This window comes from Sciurus carolinensis, chromosome 4 (assembly GCF_902686445.1).
Source record: "Sciurus carolinensis chromosome 4, mSciCar1.2, whole genome shotgun sequence".
In the NCBI taxonomy this organism is placed as follows: domain Eukaryota; kingdom Metazoa; phylum Chordata; class Mammalia; order Rodentia; family Sciuridae; genus Sciurus; species Sciurus carolinensis.
In genome coordinates, this window is record NC_062216.1 from 138419273 (window position 1) to 138442225 (window position 22953).

The 22953-nt window shown below is 33.3% G+C and overlaps 1 protein-coding gene across 6 annotated transcripts in view; it reads left to right on the top strand.

Moving 5' to 3' along the window:
* Positions 1-22292, top strand: part of Ptprq (protein tyrosine phosphatase receptor type Q) — a 219088-nt gene extending 196796 nt beyond the window's left edge. For all 6 annotated transcript variants that reach the window (XM_047550026.1, XM_047550029.1, XM_047550028.1 and 3 more), the window contains 7 exons: positions 5300-5376; positions 9653-9787; positions 10065-10190; positions 10979-11127; positions 14899-15034; positions 20290-20413; positions 20655-22292. In XM_047550026.1, the coding sequence (XP_047405982.1) occupies positions 5300-5376; positions 9653-9787; positions 10065-10190; positions 10979-11127; positions 14899-15034; positions 20290-20413; positions 20655-20692 (785 nt within the window). In that variant the 3' untranslated portion in view covers positions 20693-22292. The remainder of the gene's footprint in view (positions 1-5299; positions 5377-9652; positions 9788-10064; positions 10191-10978; positions 11128-14898; positions 15035-20289; positions 20414-20654) is intronic.
* Positions 22293-22953: the final 661 nt, after the last annotated feature.

Below are 22953 nucleotides of genomic sequence, written 5' to 3' on the forward strand. Positions count from 1 at the left end.
CTAATAATTGTGTTTAAATTTTATTTTTTAACAGGTGGTCCTACTCTCAACATTCTGATCCAAAATATTTTATACTAAGAAATTAAGTGATGTTTTTGATACTCTGAAAATTTACTTCAAAATAGAGTTTTAAAATATTCTTTATTTTAAAGTTTATATATGTATACACATACATACATATATATTCTATTTTTATGGCTTTCCAAATACATTGTGAAAATTTGTATACTTAGAAATTGAACTTTTCTATCTAGAAATTCATGGACTTAGAGAAGGATATAATCATAGAATATAAGTCATAAAAGATTGGATATGAAGAAACAAACCAAATTCTGATATTCTAGAACCAGAGGATAACTTACATGAAGGAAATAGATCTAGGGAAACATGATACAGGAGGTAGTAATCTAATGCCACCTGTTAATTCCTAAGAACCAGATGAAGATGAAAATGAAAATAGCTTTCACCACCTAAAATCCTTTCTACAACAAAACTAATCATAAGCAATGACTTAATGAGCAAGATGACAAATAATACTTTATTATAGGAAATAAGGACTATTAGTAATACATCTCTAAATTTCCAAAATCGTGACCTTTCTCAACATCTTTTGTTCTCCCTTTCAGAGAGTTAACCTGGGTTGGATACGTCATAAGGTTAAAGGAGAATCCCATGTGTGTTTTTTTAATGTATATGTATTTTTTAGTTGTAGATGGGCACAATACCTTTATTTTATTTATTTTTATATGGTATCGAGGATTGAACCCAGTGCCTCACACGTGCTAGGCACATGCTGTACCACTGAGCTACAGCCCCAGCCCAATCCCATGTTTTTATATTTATCTGCACTAAATTTCCTCCAGACTACTTGTTTCATGCTTATTCAGTATTGTTCTATGAAAACAAATATCTAAAGACAGTTACTGTGGTGTTATGGAACTGCGGGCCGCTGGGTTGAACCAGGGCCACCACTGCAGTCCTTGCATGCTGGTCCTTGTGATTTGCCACAAAGAATTCGAGCGAAACATAGAGTATTAAGCAAAAGTTCAATAGAGATCATGAAAGGAGAGGGTTCTTTACAGCAGAGGGACTGCATGGACCCCCTCAAAGAGAGAATGTTGTGTACTCGCAGAGCTGGCTGGAGTTGTTAAGGAAACTAAGTCCTTTGTTCTTGCCTTAATTTCCCTGTGTCCCCTAAATTAGTTTATTACCTTTTGGATAGTGCCCAGCAACTTCCTTGGTGAGGGCCTGGATATTCTGGTTGACAGGTGGCTGTGACAGAGTTGGTTGCAAGAGATAATGATGGTACTTATCTGAAAACTGTAATTCCTCTTGAGGAGTTATAATTAGCTGAAACTGAGGGCCTTGATATACCATACCCCAATTTTCTGATATTTGTCTATTTTAGTTGGAGCTCCACGATTTTAAGTAATAATTCCCTCAAGGGATTATAGTTCTCTTCAGCCTGGGGAAGGTTAGGCATTCTGGATCTCATTTCCAATGCTTGCCTGTTCAGATAAGTTTCCCCACAGTTTTAGTTTTACAGCTCCTAGATTCTTCCTGGTACACAGAACAAATATCTGTCTGTCATTGTCCTTTCCATCTACCCACCTGTTTACAGCTAATGAACCTACCTAACAGTGGAATAGTTAGTATTTATTTCTAATTATATTTATTGTATGGGGCAGACTTAATTTATACCAATACATGTAACAAGTAATTCAAATATCTTACCTAGTTCCAAGGGCTGCCTAATTTAAAGCATGTAAAACTCAAGATCTTATATTTTTAAAATGTGAGTTTTCAGTCTTCTAAGATCTCAATGTGTTATTATGTAGATTCCCATTGTAGCCATAAGAAAGGTCAGTTTCAGCTTATTACTTACAGGATGGGAAGGGAATGAAAGTGGTTGATGGAGCTCAACAACAACCTCAAAACCATAAAAAGGACTGAGGAGTACGACCACCCCAACTCTCCACATCTGAGGCTAAGACAAAAAATAATCAGACTCCCTGGAGTGTGATCCTCTTATCTACTAACCACATTAGTGATTATGAGCATGTTGTGTAATGGTCTCTACACCAAAAAGTTATAGTGAGGATTAGTTGAAATGATATGTAAAGTCAGTTTGCTCAGTACTGGTACACAGGAAGCACTCAATGTTAGTTTATAAGATCAATTAAAATCTGCAAACTTTCTGGGAGAAAAAGATTAAGTCACAGGCCTTTAGCATCTGCAGTCTGGAGATAACAAACTCACTTCCCTAGCCTGATTTAGAAACCAAACTGAAATGTGATAGCCACCTCTATAGGTGAGACGCCCCTGTTTCTCTCCTCTCTCTCTCTCTCTCTCTATCTCTCTCTCTCTCTCTTTCTCTCTCTCTCTCTCTCTCTCTCTCTCTCTCTCTCTCCTTCTCTCTCTCTCTCTCTCTCTCTCTCTCTCTCTCTCTCTCTCTCACACACACACACACACACACACATAGGCAGCAATCAAGATGTTTTGATTGAATTATTCTCCCATGGTGCTTGCAGAGACCCCCATAAAGATGAAGAAACATCCTTCCCTGCAGGGAAGGAATACATTTCCATAGAAAGAATTTTAACTTGAGGCAGCTAAGTGATATTCTTTGTTTCATCTGAGTAATGTGGGAAGTAGAATTTCAAATATCACAGTGCATTTTAGAAGATATTAGCTTACAGGGCTTTAAGATACCAGAATTAGCATCACATATTTGGAGAAGAGATATCCAACTCTCTGTTTGACAGGACACTATGACCTTAATATTCCAACACTGTGAGGAAAAGTTTTGCTTGTTGTTGACTCAGCTAGTTGTAAACAGGCATATCAAGTGAATAGAAACACGATGGTATCCCTTCCTGAGTTACAAGACTACGTGCAGTGTCATTAAAATAATGAGATCATGCAAAATTCAGTGTTGGGGAGACGTGAATCATTTGCAGAAATTTGTATAAATTCCCTGTCAATAAATTTGATTACATTGGATATGTAATGATGATTTCTGACAATATGGCTAAATCACCTTAACATACAGTGTATATACTCAAGTTATGAGAACATGTGTTCAGTGTTTCCTATTAACTTTCATATAAGTTTTCCTCAAGAGGATTATACAAAATAAATATAACTGTTAGAGTTGAGGTAACTAACAATCAGAGAAGCTAAGTAGTTCACCCAATAACCTATGTATATAGGTAGATCATCTAGAATTCAAACCCAATCTCCTTTGCCCATTTTTCTTCCATGAAAACAACTTCCAAAATATTTTGTAATTGATATTTTATGCCATGTCTATGTTTAGTTAAAATTTTCATTATGGTAATTTTGATTATATCACTTGATAAAAGTTATCAGGAAAAAATAATTTCTGATGCTTTGAAGAAAATTAATGGGTAACTAATTTTATAAGATCTTAAAATATTCTGAAGAATGATAATTAGAAATTTCGTATTAAAGAATAGACAGAATAATTAATGGGAAAGAATAAATGGTCTAAAATACATAGAGAAATCTAATGCACAATGAAAATAGACAAAATACACAGAAAAATCTAATGACAATGAAAGTGTCATTAGACATTTGAATTGGGAAATGATGGAATGTTAAAAAATTTAGACTGTATGTTCTTCCAAATAACAAAAAACAAATGATAAAAGACGTGTGTGTGTGTGTGTGTGTGTGTGTGTGTGTATTGCCATCACATTCCTTAAAAAAATTTCCCAGTAGATGAAAGATTGAAATATTTAAAAGTAAACCAGAAAAATTCATTAAAGTTTCAGGATAAACTACATAAATTTTGTATAAATAAGAATATTTGGTATTTCAAACAACTTGATGAATGATACATAATCCAGAAGCCATAATTTAGAAAATTAGAAAATTGATTACATAATAATATAAATTTTATCTATGGCAAAATAGAGTCAAACACAAATTATAAAGAAGAAAAATTTTTATGTTTTTATTAGTGCTTTGTAGTTATACATAACAATAGTGTTCATTTTGGTATACCATACATGAATCGAATATAATTTGCTCCATTTCAATTCCCAGACCTTCTGCTTTGCTTTCCCTCTTCCCTTAACAGCTTCCTTTCCTCTATTCTACCGGTTTTCCTCTAAGAAAATTTTAATACATGTAACAAAAGTATTTTATGTATATAGGGAGTATAAAACATTTTTAAATTGAAAAATGAGAAAATATTAAATATTAAACTTGAATATTAAATATTAAAAATAGAATAGAAAACAACCAATAAGAATAAGCAAAAAACTCAATTTCAGTCATTTAAATAAATTAAATACCATGAAACATCACTGTGTATCTATCAAAAGAATATAAATGAAAATGGTTAATATTTTGTGATAGAAGGATTACCTAAACACTTGTTCACATTTGAATTGATTAAAGTATAGAAGAACATGGCAGTATCTTTCAAAATTTGAGAGGCACATATATACTTTGAGAATTTTACTCCTGGTAATGTTTTCTATAAACATAATGCAACACATATGCAAAAAGTTCAATTATGTCTTTTCAGCATTTTATAATAACAAGTGAGATCAATATAAACCATGATAAAGAGTTAAATAAGTGTATGAGATTCAAATAATGAAATACAGTATGTCTGTTAAAATAATGAGCTAGGTATATTTATGCTTATATGGAAAGATTAGGCAAATGGAAAAAGTAATCTGTGGAACAGGGTGTATATCACACCATTTGTAGTTAATTTTCTGAGAATATATTTAGGAAATTTTGAAAATATATACAAGCACAGATTAATAGTCATTATCTCTGGGTAGTAAAAATATGGGACTTACTGTAATTTTATACTTATATGTAAAGTTGTGATATTATATGAACTTTTTTTCTTTCTTTTTTTCTTTTTTTGTGTGTGATGGGATCTCATGAAATTGTCCAGGCGGGCTTAATACCAGCAGCTCGGGAAGCTGAGGCAGGAGGAACAGAGGTTTAAAGCCAGCCTCAGCAATTTAGCATGGCCCTGGGCAACTTATTGAGACCCTGTCTCAAAATAAAAATTAAAAAGGGCTTGGATGGGGCTCAGTGGTAGAGCACCCCTGGCTTCAATCCTCCCTACCAAAAGAAAAATTGCTCAGGCTGACCCAGAACATGTGATCTCCCTACCTCAGCCTACAGAGTAGCAGAGATTACAGGCATATGTCCCTTGCTTCATGAACTCTTATATTACATTCATAGTAAAAAGGTAGGGGCAATTTAAAAAGTCAATTAGCATTGATTTCTTAAATTTTCTTTTTAGATAATAATAACAGAGTGAAGTTGATAGCTGATGCTAGTATTCCAGGATCAGATTACATTAATGCCAGCTATGTTTCTGTAAGTTGATATATTTATTTATTTTATATTTTTTATAAAGTATAAATACTGAAATTGAATTTTCTTTCCAACTATTAAAAAAAAATTCCTCACGAATTCTATGACCCTTAATGTGCCAGTTACCTATAACACTATGTAGCCACCATTTTATAGATGGAAATGAATGTGGAGGCTCATATTAGATTTCCATTTATCAATAATCATTTCACTATTTTGATGGACATACAACTTGATATTACATACTCCTGGTCTTTTCACTATCTCATAAATCTTGTTAATGTATTCTCTTACATAAGGTCTGATGACTTCTCTTTCAGTGAAAAATTAGTCAAATGGGCAGTCATTTCCATACAACATAAAAACCTATTATGTACTTTTTTCCTTCTAGATTTGCAGTCCTTCAAGTGGGTAATGATGTCCTATTCTTTCTATACTCAGCTACTTGTAGAATGGATACTCTATTGTGGCTACCCAATGAGTGTATCATGAATGAATCCACTTGTGGAGAATTGACATACTTGATGTACTCTCTTGCATGTTGTACATAATACATGCATAATAGATTGGATTGAAAGTTGAATGAAACTGAATTTTCTCTCCCTTTCTCTTTGACTCTTTTGTTCCATCAGTACTCATCACCAGCATAGGCACCCAAGACCTCCACTTGGTTCACAAAATTCATGGAATTAGAGTGGGACTGGTAGTGCCCTTCTAGTCATTTAATTTGCCGTTCATCTCAGAAAATTAAATGCTATCCTTTCTTTGCATTGATTCATCCACTTTCTCCTTAGGCAGATGATTATATCTCTAAAATTATCTATTATACATGTATTTTTTAAAGCTAAAATATGTCTCCTTACATTTTCACTGACTGGCTTCAATTCTGATACATACTAAGGCTAATTATCATCACAGGAACCTACAGATACTTGAGGATTTGCTCTGATGTCCAAACTTTCCATAGGTTTTTATTCTTTTCTAATTAGTGAGTCTTTTCACCCAGGCCTCCCACTTCCTTCAGGTCCTTCTGCTATGATGCTCTGTCCCTTCACAAGTATTGGACATTCCTGTTTCTGTCCTCTCTCTTATTCCTTATGAGCCAGTGTGATGGGAGAGGAAAAGAATTCACTCTAATTCTATGGTTGATAATTACTCCAAAATTACAGTCATATAATGGGCCCTATTTTTGAAGGAGTGAATAATAGGAGAATTTTAGGCTTCTTAAAAGGGTAAGTAAGGGAGGGTTAAAGAAGGGTATGTCAACTTTGAATTTCATCCTATGTTTATACTAGAACTTTAAATCTCCATTGAAATAGCCACATGAATGTATTATTACAATAACGTTTACTTATTAATTTATAATTGGTTCTTTTGAAAGTGTAATTCTTTAAGTGTTTTGCCAAAATTTTATGCTTACTAATTTTTGTTTTAGGTTAACTCTAGTGCATTTTAAAGTTTTGCTTTGATTTACATAATCATGCCTATATATAAATTCAGATATTTACATTTAATCACTGCTCTAATAATCTAATGTTTTGTGATGCTAAACAATAGGGAAAAGGCAACCGATGGTATCAATATCTATTGATATGTACCACATTTTTGTTCATCAATAGTTAAAAACAAATCAATAGCTCATATTCTTTAATATTCTACCAGATATGGGATAACTAACAGTATAGAATATGAATATGACTGAACAAAAACCAGACGATTTTAGTAGGTGTAACTGATCTACACAGATTACATAAGAAAATTAATATTTATTAACACCCAGTGTTTCTTCTAAGTATTATAAGTCATTAACAGGCAGTCATAAGCAAATGATGCTGTGGTATGAGCAATAAGCCAGAAAACCTGCTGATACATATTCCTCTATAATCAGTGATGTTATAATAAGTCTTACAAAAAGTAACTATATATAACACATGTATAATGATATGCATAATCATAATTCAGCTGCATGGTAAGCAGACCAAGATGGAGCACACTTCCTGTGAAGGGAGATTTCTGTACTTGTGGGAAGTATATCATATTGCTCTTACAATACCCTCCAAGGAACTATCCTTTGCTAGGAATGCCAGGAACAATGAGACTAGACATGATGATGATGCTGTAGTGGCCTTCCCTTCTCCACCTTCAAATTCACACTGTCTTCACCTCAGAAAGCACATCTGACACCTTGATTACTGGCTTGGTTACCTTAGCACCTCCATCTGAAAGTTTATGAACTCTTGTTCTAGAAGAAAAGAGGCCAAATTCAGATGGATTCTGGGTTCCTATTTCTTTGGAAGCTAGGGGCAGAGGAAAGATAATTATTAAGGGAGGTAGGAAAGAAAGCAAAGTAACTAGTGTCTATCTAGAAAATCGAAAAACTGAAGTTGGGAGAAGGGGAAAGGGAAGACCAGTCAGTGACCTGAGGAAGTACTTCAGGCAGGGTCTACAGCTAGGCTTGTGTGCCAGTTCCTGCATTCCTCTGCCCTTAACCTTTCTTGAAATTTGTGCTTCTGGAGCCAAAATCATGATGAAGGATAAACTTATAGAGATGGAACAAGAAGAGAGATTACAGCCCCAGAAGTAACTACTAACAGTACAAATGAGTTTCAGACTGTTTTCAAGAAAGCCGATAGTGAAAATATATTTCTAGGGGCAAGAGGAAGGCCCTGAATCCTTCAAAATGGCCTCTTATCACTATGTTCACATCATAGAATCATCACCACCAACAGATGTAGCTTCTCTACACTCTGAATTGCAGGTTTCACATTGTCTCACAAGATCTTTCTTAACACATCAGTAGACTCTGATATTTCTTCAGCTCTGCTCTGAACTACAGTCCATTTAATTCTATCGTATTTTCGGTTTTTTCCATTCCAATCCAACTTCACTTTCTTTCTGCTCAGTTGAAGTTTTGATGCTCCTCTGTTTTGTTTCCTCCATTGTATATGCTGTCCACTGTTGAATTTTACCTCTTTTAGTCTAAGTCCTTTGATAAATCCATAACCTTGGTTATATAACTGTTTGTGGATTATCCTCTGTGCTCCTAGATGTGAGTGGAGAAAAACTCTTGACCTCACCAATATGTGTCACTTCAAACTCAGGGCCACTAACTGCAGAAATATTTTTAAGCATGTTACAGTCCCCGAATCCTTTCTGACTCCATCCTTTCCGAACTATCACACTCCTCTCACCCCCAACACTTCCCACATTTTTACCTACATCTGATGTCCTTTTCATTTTATGTATAAAATGGAAGTAATTAAAATTTTCCTACCTGTCTGCATTTATGTCCATACACCCCATCTTTCCTCTATGGCCAGTGGATGAGCTGTCTTATCTGTCTACCAGTAACAGCCTATCCCTTGTCTCTCAAGAATGTTGGTTGAGGAATTTTCTCTTTTCTGTCCCATTATTATATTCTTCCAGCAGGCAAGCATTGTCATTTATGCCATCTTAAAAAGAAATTGATATCACAGCTCTCCCTCACTATTTTTCTGTTGTTCTGTGTCCTATTTACATTAGAATCTCTTGAAGAATTATCTCTACTTACTCCAATTCCTTTTTCTTCTTACCTGTTCAACCCACTCAAATTAGGCTTCAAAGCTAAGCAAACACAACACTGAAAGTGCTATTTTCAGGGTCACCATTAACTATTCAAAAGACTAACACCCTGTCAGTCCCTACTTTCTCTGACCTATTAGCATCTCTGACCCTTCATCTTAATCCCTGTTTTTCTCTCATCTACTCTGACCTCCAAGCATTGAAATGATCTAGAGAGAAATCCTCAAATTTAAAATTTCCAAACTCATTTCATTGATGACCTCATCAATCCTCATGATCAGTGTGCTAATTACTTCAAATTTATCTTTCTACTTTGAAATTCTACCTGAATTCCACATCCATATGCCTAATGGCTATCATGGCATTCTCAATGTCTAATACCTAATGTCCAATGTGAATTCCTGGTTTTCCCTATAAATATGCTCTTTCTGAAATCTCCCTCATCTTCTTTTGGAGTCATTATTGATTAATCTAGTTCTTTCTTGCTTGATACCCAATCTGTCAGCAAATCCCTTACAGTATCTCAGATTGTGAGGCTAAAAGTAGATTTTGAAAAATTTTAGTATTTAAGAGTATTTAGCATTTAAAAAAAATGAAGTATGTTAAGTCACTAGTATATTTAGGTCTTCACTAATATATTTTTCAGGTATTCATCAAAAATGAAAAATACCATATCAACGTAAACATTGATCCAGTGTATGTGATTATTTCCTTCCAGGGCTACTTGTGTCCAAATGAATTTATTGCTACACAAGGCCCATTACCAGGAACAGTTGGAGATTTTTGGAGAATGGTGTGGGAAACCAGAGCAAAAACATTAGTAATGCTAACACAGTGTTTTGAAAAAGGGCGGGTAAGTTATATAAAAATCTTTTTGCAAAATGTTATTTTACAATTGTTTTAATATGTGTGAATATTTCAGCTAGTACTGTGAGTCATCAATAATTTAGATGTCTGTGAAGCAGTTTTAACTCAGTAGTGGTAAATGTTATGCGTATATATATGTATATATATATAACATATATATATAATAATGACATATATTAACACACATAGTATATATATCATTACAACACATATAGATATATATAACAATGACATTTATGACTGGTGATTTTTTCTGAATGCAGATAAGATGCCATCAGTATTGGCCAGAGGACAACAAACCTGTTACCGTCTTTGGAGATATAGTGATTACAAAGCTTATGGAGGATGTTCAAATAGATTGGACCATCAGGGATTTGAAAATTGAAAGGGTAAAAGAGAGGGGGAGGGAACATGTATAAAATATGAATGATCTAAAGGAAATTTAATTTCTAGAACTATCACTTGAAAAATACCTATATATTTAACAATGTTTTCCACTGTTTTCTAAACAGAAGTTTTAAATTGATATCTGACTTCAGTATCTATAGCACTGTGTTTCATTCCAAATCACGTTTAAAGTGTATATTAAGTAATTAACATTAAATTCTTAGGTTGACAAAAACAGAAAAAGAAAAAAAAACTACTAAGTCACTGGTTTTTGATGAAGAAACTGTGTAGGCTATGATGGCAGTTCCCCACATCACTTTCTAAATCCTAATGACTTAATTTTGTATTTAATCTAGAACCAGTATAGAAGAGTTAGTGCAGGGTCCCACTATGTTGATTCATATGCCCAGACACACAGAAAATAATATAATGATCTTTTTATTTTCTGACAGTGCTTGCCTGTCAAGCATAAGAACCTGTGTTCAATCCTTAGCACCACAAAAAAAAGAGAAAGTTTCAAAATCTGCTATTCAAACTATATTTGAATATTAATACTCTATAGGAGGATTGGTTTGCAAACTTTTTTATCGTTACCATACCATTCATACCAACAGACAATTCTCTTTATTGCAACAATAAAAAATAAGAAATAATGAAAAGAGAATCTGTTCTGTTTTGATAAATAGTCATTTTTATAAGCTCACCTCCAAAAGCTAAGGCATTGATTGTCTTCAACCTTCATACAGAACTTAAATAATTTTATTATTCATAAATCTGTTGCTTTGTCTAGCATGGGGATTACATGACAGTTCGACAGTGTAATTTTACTGGTTGGCCTGAACATGGAGTTCCTGAAAACAGTACCCCTCTAATTCACTTTGTGAAGTTGGTTCGAGCAAGCAGAGCACATGACACCACACCTATGATTGTTCATTGCAGGTAAGAAAGATTCAGAGAAACCCTCTCTTAAATCCTGGGATTGGCATTGAAACCCAAAGTGGACTTTTTATTATCATGATACCAAGTTGTATATCTGATCTTTCATTATATCAGTTGCCCTTATTCTACTATCATCATTTATTTGTAGAAGAAATTTTCTAGTTTTTTTGAACTACAAGGAATGAATCAGGAAAAATAAAGTTTAAAATAAAATAAAATTAACTGATCAATTTAAGTATGGTTCCAGATTTTTATAAAACTTTAACTACTCAGATCTTTTTTTAAATGAGGTCTTTAAACATGGTTAATCAACCATGGCTATAAATTGATTTTTTTTCTCATGATTTTCATTGGTATGTAATTTTATTGTTACAAATAAAATGCAAGTCTGTTTAGCATTCAAAACTTTTCTAGACACATGGTTGTAATTTACGTTTTCTAACCTAATATACCTAAGTCAATCTTAATTTGAGTCTTTTTAACAAGTAGAGTTTAGAGATTGGGAAGAAAAGTGGGTGATAATACAATGTATTATGATTCCATTTACAAAAAATACCTGGAACAGATAAATTTACAGAAACAGAAAGTAGTGTAGTTACCTGCAAAAGGATAGAGAGGGAGTTATTTTCTCAGAGTCTGGGTTGATGAAAAAATTCTGAAAATGGATAGTGGCCATGGTTGCATAACACTGAGAATGTACTTAATATCACTGAATTGTACATTTAAAATTTGTTAAAATTTTATTTATTCTTTGTAGATTTTACAAAGAATATTTGTATTCTTTACAAAGAATATTTATTCTTGTAGAAGAAAATTTCTTCTACAAATAAATGATGATAGTAGAATAAATTGTTAAAAAGGCTTATGTTGTCTATCTTTTAAGCATTAAAGGACATTTTTGTCAATATATTTAGGTGGTTGTTTTTGTTCTTTTTGTGTGCATGTGTGTGTGTCTTTGTGGTGCTGGGAACTGAACGCAGGGCCTTGTGCTTGCAAGGCAAGCACTCAACCAACAGAGCTATATCCCCAGCCCATAATATATTTTAATAGTTTTTAACAGTACGTTATAATTAATTTGGTTGAATATATAAGAAAAAGTAAATTCATTGGATATTCAAACCTTTTTTTAGTGGAAGAACTCAATATGTAACTTAAATGATTATGCAAGTTTCATGAATTTTTTGAATTTTTTATAAGAGTAAAACATAAATGTTTGCATTTTATGAAATATGTGAACAATATCTATATTTATAAAGCATATAAAATAAAAAGTAAAAACTTAATGCTTACCCTCCCAATTTAATTCTTCTCCATATATATAAAATTTTTAACAGAATAGTATATAGCATACATAGTATAAAAGGTTTGCTTTCAGAATCAGTGATTGGTTTTATGCTGTCATCATTGATAATTAAATCTTTAATGAGCAATAAATAAAGCTAACAAAGCTGCCTTTGTACCTTCTTCAAATCTTGTGTACATACTGCCATTGACACTAAAAATCATTGAAAAAGAAAAGTACCATTTCTAGTTTAAGCATCCAGAAGAATAGCATCTCCTCCTTTGTGATTTAAATAACTAAAATAAAAGAAAAAACATGCCCAGATTAATGATCATCCTTTTTTTTCTTTTAGGATTTTATTTTGAAATGATTTTAGATTTATAGAAAAGCTCCACATATCCTTCACCTTGATTTTCTGTTACTAGTTTACTGCATTGGTTACATTCTTTTTTTTCCATTTCTCCCACCCTCCTCCCTCACTTCATCCCTTCCTCTCTTCCCTTGCCCTTTCCTTCTTTCCTTTTCCCTTATCCCATTCACACATTTCCCATGGAACTGTTTGAGAGTAAATTACAAACTTGATACTTCTTTACCTCTAAATATCATTTTCAAATTGTCTATTAATCATTTCCAACTTCTCATAGCAACTTTAAACTTCCCCTACAGCGTCCAATTCAACATGGCAAACTGAATAACTAAAAAATTCTAAAAGTTTGATATATCCAGAATAGGACACTTGATTCTATCTCCAAACTCCTCCTGGTTGTCCTAGTGTTGGTAAAAAATCAAGTCCCTCTGCTTTGGTCCAATGAGCCCTAAAGTCATCCTTAACCCTCCTCTTGCTCACCCACATTCCACATCCCACATTCTTCCAGCCCACCAAGTCCTCTCATCCCTGGGCACCTCTCCCCTCCCCATTGTACCCTCAGCTGTCTATTCTCCTTGTTTCTACAACATACAGACCAGGTTCTCACTCAGATCTCTTTTCATTCTCAACTTCAGGCTCCAGTGGTCCTTTCTGCCATACCTCCCTGGTCTGCTCCCCAACCTTATGTAAATTTATTTCCAATATCACATTATCAGAGCCGCTTTGTCTGATTACCCTATTCAGCCCTATCAACCTCTTATCTCCTTAACTTGGTTTGTCTTTCTTCACAGTGCTTGTGACCACCAACCACCTTCTTTGCCTGTGTTTATTTGTGTACCATTGTCCTCCAGAATATAAGCTCCACACTTGTGGGCACTTTGTATTGCTTACTACTATAAACTCAGATGCCTAGAAGGGTGTCTGGCTCCCAAAATGTATTGAGTAATGTAACAACTGATTACTCTGTTTAGGCATGCTATCATCATAAATTTTATGTTGTAATACTCATAAGTTTTTATGTTGAATAATAGGAAATTACTGATATTTGACTCTTACCCATAAATGGCTCCTGCATATAATTCAAAGCAATATTTATAAGACTAAATGATCTTTCAAGTTTTTATTTTCAAATTTACTTCCTGTACTAACCATTTAAATATCTATGGATTTTGTTTAATAGGAATTTCTGAATCAGTCTTTTGAGGGTTTAATCAATTAACAGTTTCTATGGAACAGCTGTCCTTGGGAATTAAATTAATTTCCTTTTTTTTTTTTTTTTTTGGTACTGGGAATTGACCCAGAAGTGCTTAACTAATTATCATATCCCCAACCTTTATTTTTTTAATATGTATATTTTATTTAGAGACAGGGTGTCTCGCTAAGTTGCATATTGCCTTGCTAAGTTGCTGGGACTGACTTTGAACTCACAGTCCTTCTGCCTTAGCCTCCGGAGACACTGGGATTACAAGCATGCACCACTGTGCCCAGCTTTAAATTAATTTCTTAAAAGGAAATAACTTGTAAATTTTATCAACTATAGGAGGTAAAAAGAAAAGTTATCTGGAGAAAGTAAAAAGACGTGAGAGATTATTTTTCAATATGATACAAAGGAAATGCTATAGGGGCTAAATTTTATATTTCGAATATCTAGCATTTCTATTGGTAACTGAAAACATGATCAATATGAAGTTTCTGGTATTAAGAATTTTGAATGGAACTGGGAATGTAGCTCAGTGGTAGAGCAGTTGCCTAGCATGTGTGAGACCTGGGTTCAGTTCCCAGCATTGCAAAATAAAATTTAAAAAAAATTTAAGAGATTTTTTTTTAAAACCCTTAAATATAAAAAAAGATCAAGTATCCCTCTATACTTACTCAATATTATTATGAAAGAAGATAAAAGTTTAAGTAGCTAAAAAAGAAATATTAAATATTTGATAAAGTATTGATAATCATCTTGCTATGACTAAACACAATCTTAGTAACAATCAAAATTCAAAGAAAGTCCAAAGAAAATCTATCTCCAAATAAGCAAAGATTCTGTTTAAAATTTATTGCTGTCATTCATTATCTTTGTCACAATTAATAGGTGAATAATTTTCCTCTAATTGTGTTCTTCCTGCAGTGCTGGGGTTGGAAGAACTGGAGTTTTTATTGCTCTGGACCACTTGACACAGCATATAAATGACCATGACTTTGTGGACATATATGGACTAGTAGCTGAATTGAGAAGTGAAAGAATGTGTATGGTGCAGAACCTGGTAAGAGAAACTCATCTGCACTCATTCCTTGGTGTCAGCTCTAGAATTTCTATATGGGCAGAACTTAGTGCAGCAATCTGCTTGGAAGTGAACTTGAAGCTGTATACACATAGCAGGAACTCTTTTCCTACATTATAAACCTCTTGGGAAAGGCAGCTGGTAGAGATGATTGGAGAACTAACGTGAACCTTAAGCTACAATTATTGACTTCATCCTTGTTTACACTGACAGATATGTAGAAAATAAGTAATGAAATTGATTTGATTTATCATTTAGCAACTTTGGGGAGCTTAGGAAGAGAGTTCAAATGAATTTCTTTAATAAATATGCTAAATATATTTATAATTGGGAAAACTATAAAATATTGATGTTAATGAGTTTCTATGAATTTCATTTGTCCATGTTTATCTCTGTTGCTTATTAGTACTAGCAATGATTATTGTGGCATGTTATCAACTAACTGGGAATATTTTGTTCATTGTTTTAGTTTGGAGGCAAAGATATTTATAAATTAAATTTTTGTTCATTAAGAAAACACACAGACCAGACATGGTAGCACATACTTGTAATCCCAGTGGCTCAGGAGACTGAGGCAGGAGGGTCTTGAGTTCAAAGCCAGCCTCAGCAATGGCAAGGTGCTAAGCAACTCAGTGAGACCCTGTCTCTAAATAAAATACAAAAAAGGGCTGGGGATGTGGCTCAGTGGTTAAGTGCCCCTGAGTTCAATCCTCAGTACCAAACAAACAAAAACAACACAGTATAATGGTAGTGTAACTAACAACCCTCTTAGTGAGTGTCTAGGAGGTTCCAATTGCTGTACTAGATCCTTTACATATATCTTCTTAGTTAGTCTTGATTTAATTCTTCATTTGTAAATCAAGCTCAGTAAACTGATCAACAGACTAAGTATTATTGACTTTACCTTACAAAATAGGGAAGCAGATGTTCCAAGAACGTGAGTGATATTCCAACACAATATTATGAGTAACTATCAGAGCCAAAATTCACTCCAGTTTATCTAACTTAACAGGAGATGTTCCTATCTGTATCTTCTGATTGGACTTTGTATGCTACACAGATAGACTAATGTTCTTAATAGTAAATACACAGATCTGCTCTCATAGTATTTTCCAAAGTATATGCTAAAAAAATAAATGGCATCAAATTTATTAAAGGTGTGAAGAAACTGAGTTCCCTGATAAAATGAATTGAGAAAGAAATTAAACTAATTTTTAAGTACAGAATTCCTTAGAGCCTTTAGGCTAATGCAACATGACAATAACAAATACAGAACCCTTGGGGGCATCATCTCCCAAACATGACTGGTATCCTTCCACCCTTTTAGATCCCAAACTTATAATGCATGTCATGAGACATTAATGCTGTAGAAAGATGCTACTGTAGGTCAGAGAAAATATTTGCATATTCAACTCCAGTACAGACATTTATTTTTAAATTTAGATTGCATAATTATGTAAATTATAAAATACATGCAAAATGAGCAATTGACGAACCTATGATAAAGATAAAGTAAGCAATATTGGAAAACCTTGGTAACTCCTATGGTATCATATTATCATTATGAATTTCTAAAAAGGAAATACAGCCAGGACAAGATACTTCCATTTTGATAATAGTCATAGATATGTACCTTTCATTATTTGTAGTTTTTTGAAAAGAGATCTGACCTTTTGTCAGATATGACTATGTTGTTATTTTTACTTCTTGGTTTGGCTACAAAAGATATCCAGAAGTATGAAGGATGTCAGACCTCCCAATTCTTGCCATTTATTTTGTCTTGCATGTTCAATATTAATTTTAACATATAGTCTCTTTGTAGGAATCTTTCACAGCCATTTTAATTCTGTAATAGGTAAAACTAAGTAATGTAGTCCATGTTCATGTCTTTGTATGCTGAAAGGAACAAATGAGTGAAGTTTCACTCTTCCCTAGTTTTTTCAGAAATGGAATGTGACACGTGACCAGGACTGACTTCATGGGTATGCAACCCGTGTAGTTTGACACGTACCCACTCCCTAAAGGGCCCTGCATTTGGTTTAGCGTGCGTTTCACATTATTAATAATTTTTTAGGAAAGAACTTTACATTCTCTTTCTGTAGTGGGCCCTGAAAATTAGATCCTTATCCAGATATCTTACAAGGGCTCTAATATCAATCCAACTATTAACCATTATTGAAATTCAATTTGTTTCTTAATTTGAGTTAAAAATAAGGACAAAAAGAAAACTAACATTTTCCTTTCATATTCCTGGAGTTATACTTTGGGGATCAGTGCTATCAACAAAATTAATGGTTGACTCTCTTGGCTAAGACAGAAGATGCGTTAGTCAAACTTCAAATAATAAAAGTTGAAACAAATTTGTCATAATCTGCAGCTTTGTGGAACTGAACTTTGTACAGAGTGATTACAGGAATGGTATGAGTCTATATCATGCAAAACCATAGAAACAAAAATTTGTACTCCATTTGTGTATAATGAATCAAAATGCAATCTATGAAAATTTAAAAAAGAAAAGAATAACTATTGATAATTGAACACACTTTAGTACTTAATATATGTCGCACACTTTATGTTTATTTAATGACTGGAGTAAAATGTTTCAGATTGGGTAAGGGAACGGAAAAAGCAAGATTTTTAGTCAAAGAACTTAGTTCAGCTCCATTGATTGTTGGCTCTCAGACTTTAATTAACCTCTCTGAGTCATTTCTCTTTCATGAGATGTTAAATGCTTTCATAAGTTTGTTGTCTGTGTTAAATAAAGTATATAAAGCACCAAGCATAGTATTCAGCATGCAGTGCATATCCAATAAGATTTTGCCTGATTATCCTGTCTTTACTGAAAGCAGGTGCTCTGAAACCCTCTTTCATCTGAGTTCCCAGAAGTTATGTTCTTCCTATCTTTTCCCTGTGAGGAAGAACAGGAAAATGACTATGCTTCGGTCCTGGCACAAGGTGGTTTCTTATTTTCTCCTATTGCACTAAGGAGTGACTCCAGTTGCTATGAAGAATGCTTACTTTTCAGCACTTACTACAGCAACCATGGGCAGTGGTAGGGAGGAGGGAACCTTAACAATTACTGCCACTAAAACACCAGAGAGGCATGGTCCGCATCCAGGAGGGAGCTTTGATATCTTATCTTTTTCACTGAAAAATCAGTTCAGGAGATTTGAATGACTTTTCTAGGAGAATGCTCTGCAGAGAAATAATATCCTGAAATATTACTGGTACTTTGAATAAGGGTTAACATAGCTTAGTCCCTTTCCGGCTCTGGATTCTATTGAAAATTTATTGGTATGAACTCATAGGGTAAGAAAAAAGTGACTATAATTTTTTGGATGCATAATTTTTTTCCATGCATTATACACATTTTGAGTCCTTTAAAAGTCACAGGATAGGTTTGTGATTCCCAGATGAGGAAATTGAGCATCAGAGAAGTTTGATTCTAAAGTTAACATGGCTGTCAAGGGTAACAACTGGATTGAACTTTTCAATGACACTTTAGAGCTGCCTTGGCAATAACACAGGATGGCAGAGGGACTTTGGAGCCTGCAGGACTGTCTTGTAAGAACTTGGCTTGCTCTGCTGGCAGTATATACCCATCATTCTCTCCAGTGGGGGAGATAAGATCTGTACAGTCAGAAGTTTCATGTATCAAATGTGACTTCAAACTCAAAGGTGCTTTTTTAGAAATATCAGAATTGGGCAATTTAAATTATTTTCATAGAATCATATTTCATCAACATATTCCTGTCAATGCTATGATATTGATTGTGTGATGTATATTTGGAAATATTCTCTTGGAATTACCATGAGAAATACTTTACCAGCAATTTCAGTAGAATCATTATTACTTTATAATACTTCTTTCTTACCAAAATTGAATTCTGTAATTGATCCTCCACTTCACTTGCAAAACTTGACCTGCAATGACTTTTGGCTATTCTCCAAGTCTCATCTGTCCACAAATGGTGAAGATTGGCTAGCTGTGAGAATTAAATAAGCCTAAGTCAACAAGCATTTATTACACAACTACTATGTTCTAGGCACTATTACAGGCATTGGGAACAAAGCAGCAACTACGACTGCTCTCACAGAACTGACCTAGTGATGAAGTGTTAGTAGGAACATTTTATAATCCACAAAGAATGAGATATTGCTAATCTTGACCAGCAATATCTGAAGACAATTTCTTTTTTCTATTCTTTTTTTTTTTTTACAGACTGCATTTTGATTCATTGTACACAAATGGGGTACAACTTTTTGTTTCTACGGTTGTGAAAGGTGTAGATTCATACCATTCATGTAATCATACATATAGATAAAGTAATGCTGTTCAATAGAGGAGTTAAAAAAAGGGTTTTGGAGTATTGCAGCCATAGGTAGGAATATAACTTCTTAAAATGATCACTCTTGAGGATGTTCTATTTAAATCAATTGTCAATTTGTAAATATGTCTTAAACATTTGATGATATTCCTTAAAGTCAGGTATGTTTCTTATGTACAAAACAGGATGATTTAAAACATACATCTTTGTTTTTTAACCTTAACTACTTTTTGGAAAGTACAAATTCAGAAATGCTGATAAGTTGCTGAATTATACTGAATAAACCTAACAAACCTGGATGGTCCTGAATTTAACCCATACATTCAGATAAAACGTTAGAAGTCTGTGTCCTGTACCTAGGTGTTTGGATATTTCAATGGCAAACCAGCTGGTATTTGCAAACAGGGAACAAATACCTGAGATTAAGAGAGCCAAAATCCAGATAATTAGCAGAATTATTAGATGTATTTTAGGTGAGCTGATGGTGTATAAATATGCTCATTCACAACTACAGGATTAAATATAGCATCTGCATTCTGACAAGAAAAGTATTTATAAATTGCTCAATTACATCTAACAGGAAAAAGGAGGCTCATAAACAAATTTAAGTAATGAGAAAGATTTGCTGCTTTTTATGATCACAGCAAGAAAGATATATTAACACTTTGTATTTAGTGACAAACTTTTTTTAAAAAAACTTAAAGCTACATGAAGCCACAGGGATTTAGAAATTTGGGAAATTGTAGAAAGTCATTGATATTCTGTGGTAAAATCTGTCTCTAACTTAGCTATTTCACATTTGTTGAACTCAATACTGCTTTTTGCTGAAACAATATAATTTCTCTTAAAGAAAAAAACCCTACCCTTACCCTAAGCTAAGAATTTAGCTATTCTTTCTTTGGTTTCTAGGCACAGTATATATTTTTACACCAGTGCATTCTGGACCTCTTATCAAATAAAGGAAGTAATCAACCTATTTGTTTTGTTAACTATTCTGCACTTCAGAAGATGGACTCTCTGGATGCCATGGAAGGTAAACAGGCAGTTGTACCCAGTTTGTTAGTTTACCACCTGTAAGAGGAGCACTGATATTATAATGACCATAAGTTTAAAATATCTCTAAACTAGGTTAGTGCACATAGAGTTTTCATTTCTCTCTGATTCAATGTGGGGTAAAAGCCTTTCATCTGAATTGTCTTTTTGCCATGAAACATTTTAATCTTTAGAACTGTTAACTTCAGTACTTTCTTGTGACATGCTGCTTTATGTTATAGGTGATGTTGAGCTTGAATGGGAAGAAACCACCATGTAAATATTCAGATCGGAGATTACAACTGGAAGATATTTTCACATCCCAGGGGCCAAAACTACCCCCTTGTGCTTCTGAATTGAAATATAGAACCTTAAAGAAATCTTTATGCTTCCCTTACTGTGCCTTATTACCTGAAGTGACGCTTTAAGGAAACTGCTAACTCACCATAATCACTTGTTTTTGTATAGAGTAAATCTCATTCATTTAAAATGTTCAAGAGAAGACATCCCATAGGGTTTCTAAGTTCTCCATATTTCTGAACAAGCCAAATATAAAATTATTATCATACTAGCATTAATGTTTCAGTATGAATCCTCCCTATATATTAGGTTTAATTTTGAACGAAAGCCCATAAATGTTGATTCAGTAGTGCTATTTTGGCCTCCACAGTGTTGACGTTTCTTGTGGATGACTTCCAGAACTGTCATAATGATCTGTACTTCTATGTACGCCTGTGTGTTTTGAATCCTCTGTTTTATGAGTGCTGAGATATCATCTCCTGATCCTGAACAGCTGAACAGTAACCCCCTGACACTGCAGGGATTACATAGCCTTTATACAACACACAGTAGCTCTTTGGAGGAACTTAGGGCTATTTAAATTGCATTGTGATCTTGGGTTTGAAAAAATGAAAAGAAAAATTAAAAGTGCAATTGCACATAATGAAGTTATAAAGTACCTTTCTAGCTTATATGCATTCGTCTGTTGTCAGGCACAAGTTGTACCACTGTATTGTATATTTAAATACATAAATGTATCAGAGTATTTGTACATTATATTTATATTCAATTGTTACTAACAATTTTAAAATGTTTCTTCAGCAGTAATGTATAAAAATAGTAATAAAATCATGTAGGGTGGCATGAGCTTGTGAGCTAATGATGTGCTGCTGAGGTGCCAACAGACTTCTAAATAGATTATATTAAGTGGTTTTCATTTCATTTCCCAAGGGTGATTATGGACGAGTGTATTTAGTGGAACTGAAAACAAAGAAATTAACCAGGTTGTACCAAAGTAGAGATTAAAAAAAAAAAATCTTTCTGCCTCCATTTTATTAGATACTGATATTGTACTAAATAAATTGAGCTATATGAAATTATTTTGTCATAGATTTCAATTAAAGTTAAAAGTAAATAGTATTAACCATTCTATTTCTTCTATAAAAAGAATTAAATATTATGCTTATTTCTGCTGGACTATACATATAGAAAATGTGATAGACGATCAAAACTGAATTTTAGTTAATTATTTTCCAGAATTATTCTGAGGTCCTTGATTACATATAAATTTGACTTTGTTTTATAAATCAAGATATAATTGATAATTGTTAGTAATATCATATATAACATATCTTAATATAAGATGATACTTTTCATACAAGTGTAACATGACATGATTTATATAATGTAAATAATTAATATATAATCATTTCCCAAGGCATCCACAGAGAGTAAATAGTTTTAGTATGAAATTGACTATCCAACAAATTAAGCCCTTTAGTCAAACAAGCAATCTCTGAAACAATATAAAATTTTCATCTTTATTTTTTCATGGCAAGGAAATGTAAATAAATACAATCCACTATTGTTCCAACAAACAAGTTTATATGTAGTTACAGGAAACAATAAAAATGATGAGAAATCTTAAAGATTCTTGTTGGAGTTATAAATTTCCCTGTGTCCTTCCTGTCATTGAAAATGTATGGTAAACCAGTATTGGTTTTGGATTCATGGAAGATAGAAGACAAAACCTGTGGAAAGTATTGATTGGAATAACCTTTGAATATATTGAATGATAAAAAGAAAAAACAGGTTAATCTTTGGTCCAGTACATTTTCTATATCTGTATAAACAGAGTTTCAGGTTTGCTTCATATATACGCACATGAGAGTACAAAAACAAAGTGGCTTTCCTCTAAAACAACACTTACCAAACTTTAAGTTTTATACAAATCACCTGAGGATTGTGTTAAAATTAAGATTTTACTTCAGTAAGAATAGATTAGTCCTGAGAATAATTTCTAGCATGTTATCAAATTAATAATATTGCTCCCTGATCCCTGACCACATGTTAAAAAAATGAATGACTCTGCAAAAGATTTTAGTCAGGTTCAGAATGATTTTAGATCAACCTAAGATAACTTGAACATTCTTTAAAAGACTTGATTTCATTACCAGAAAAAAAACTTATAATTTGTTAAATGCACATAACTCACAATACCAAGAAAACATAACTGAAATGATTGAATTGAAAATCACATAT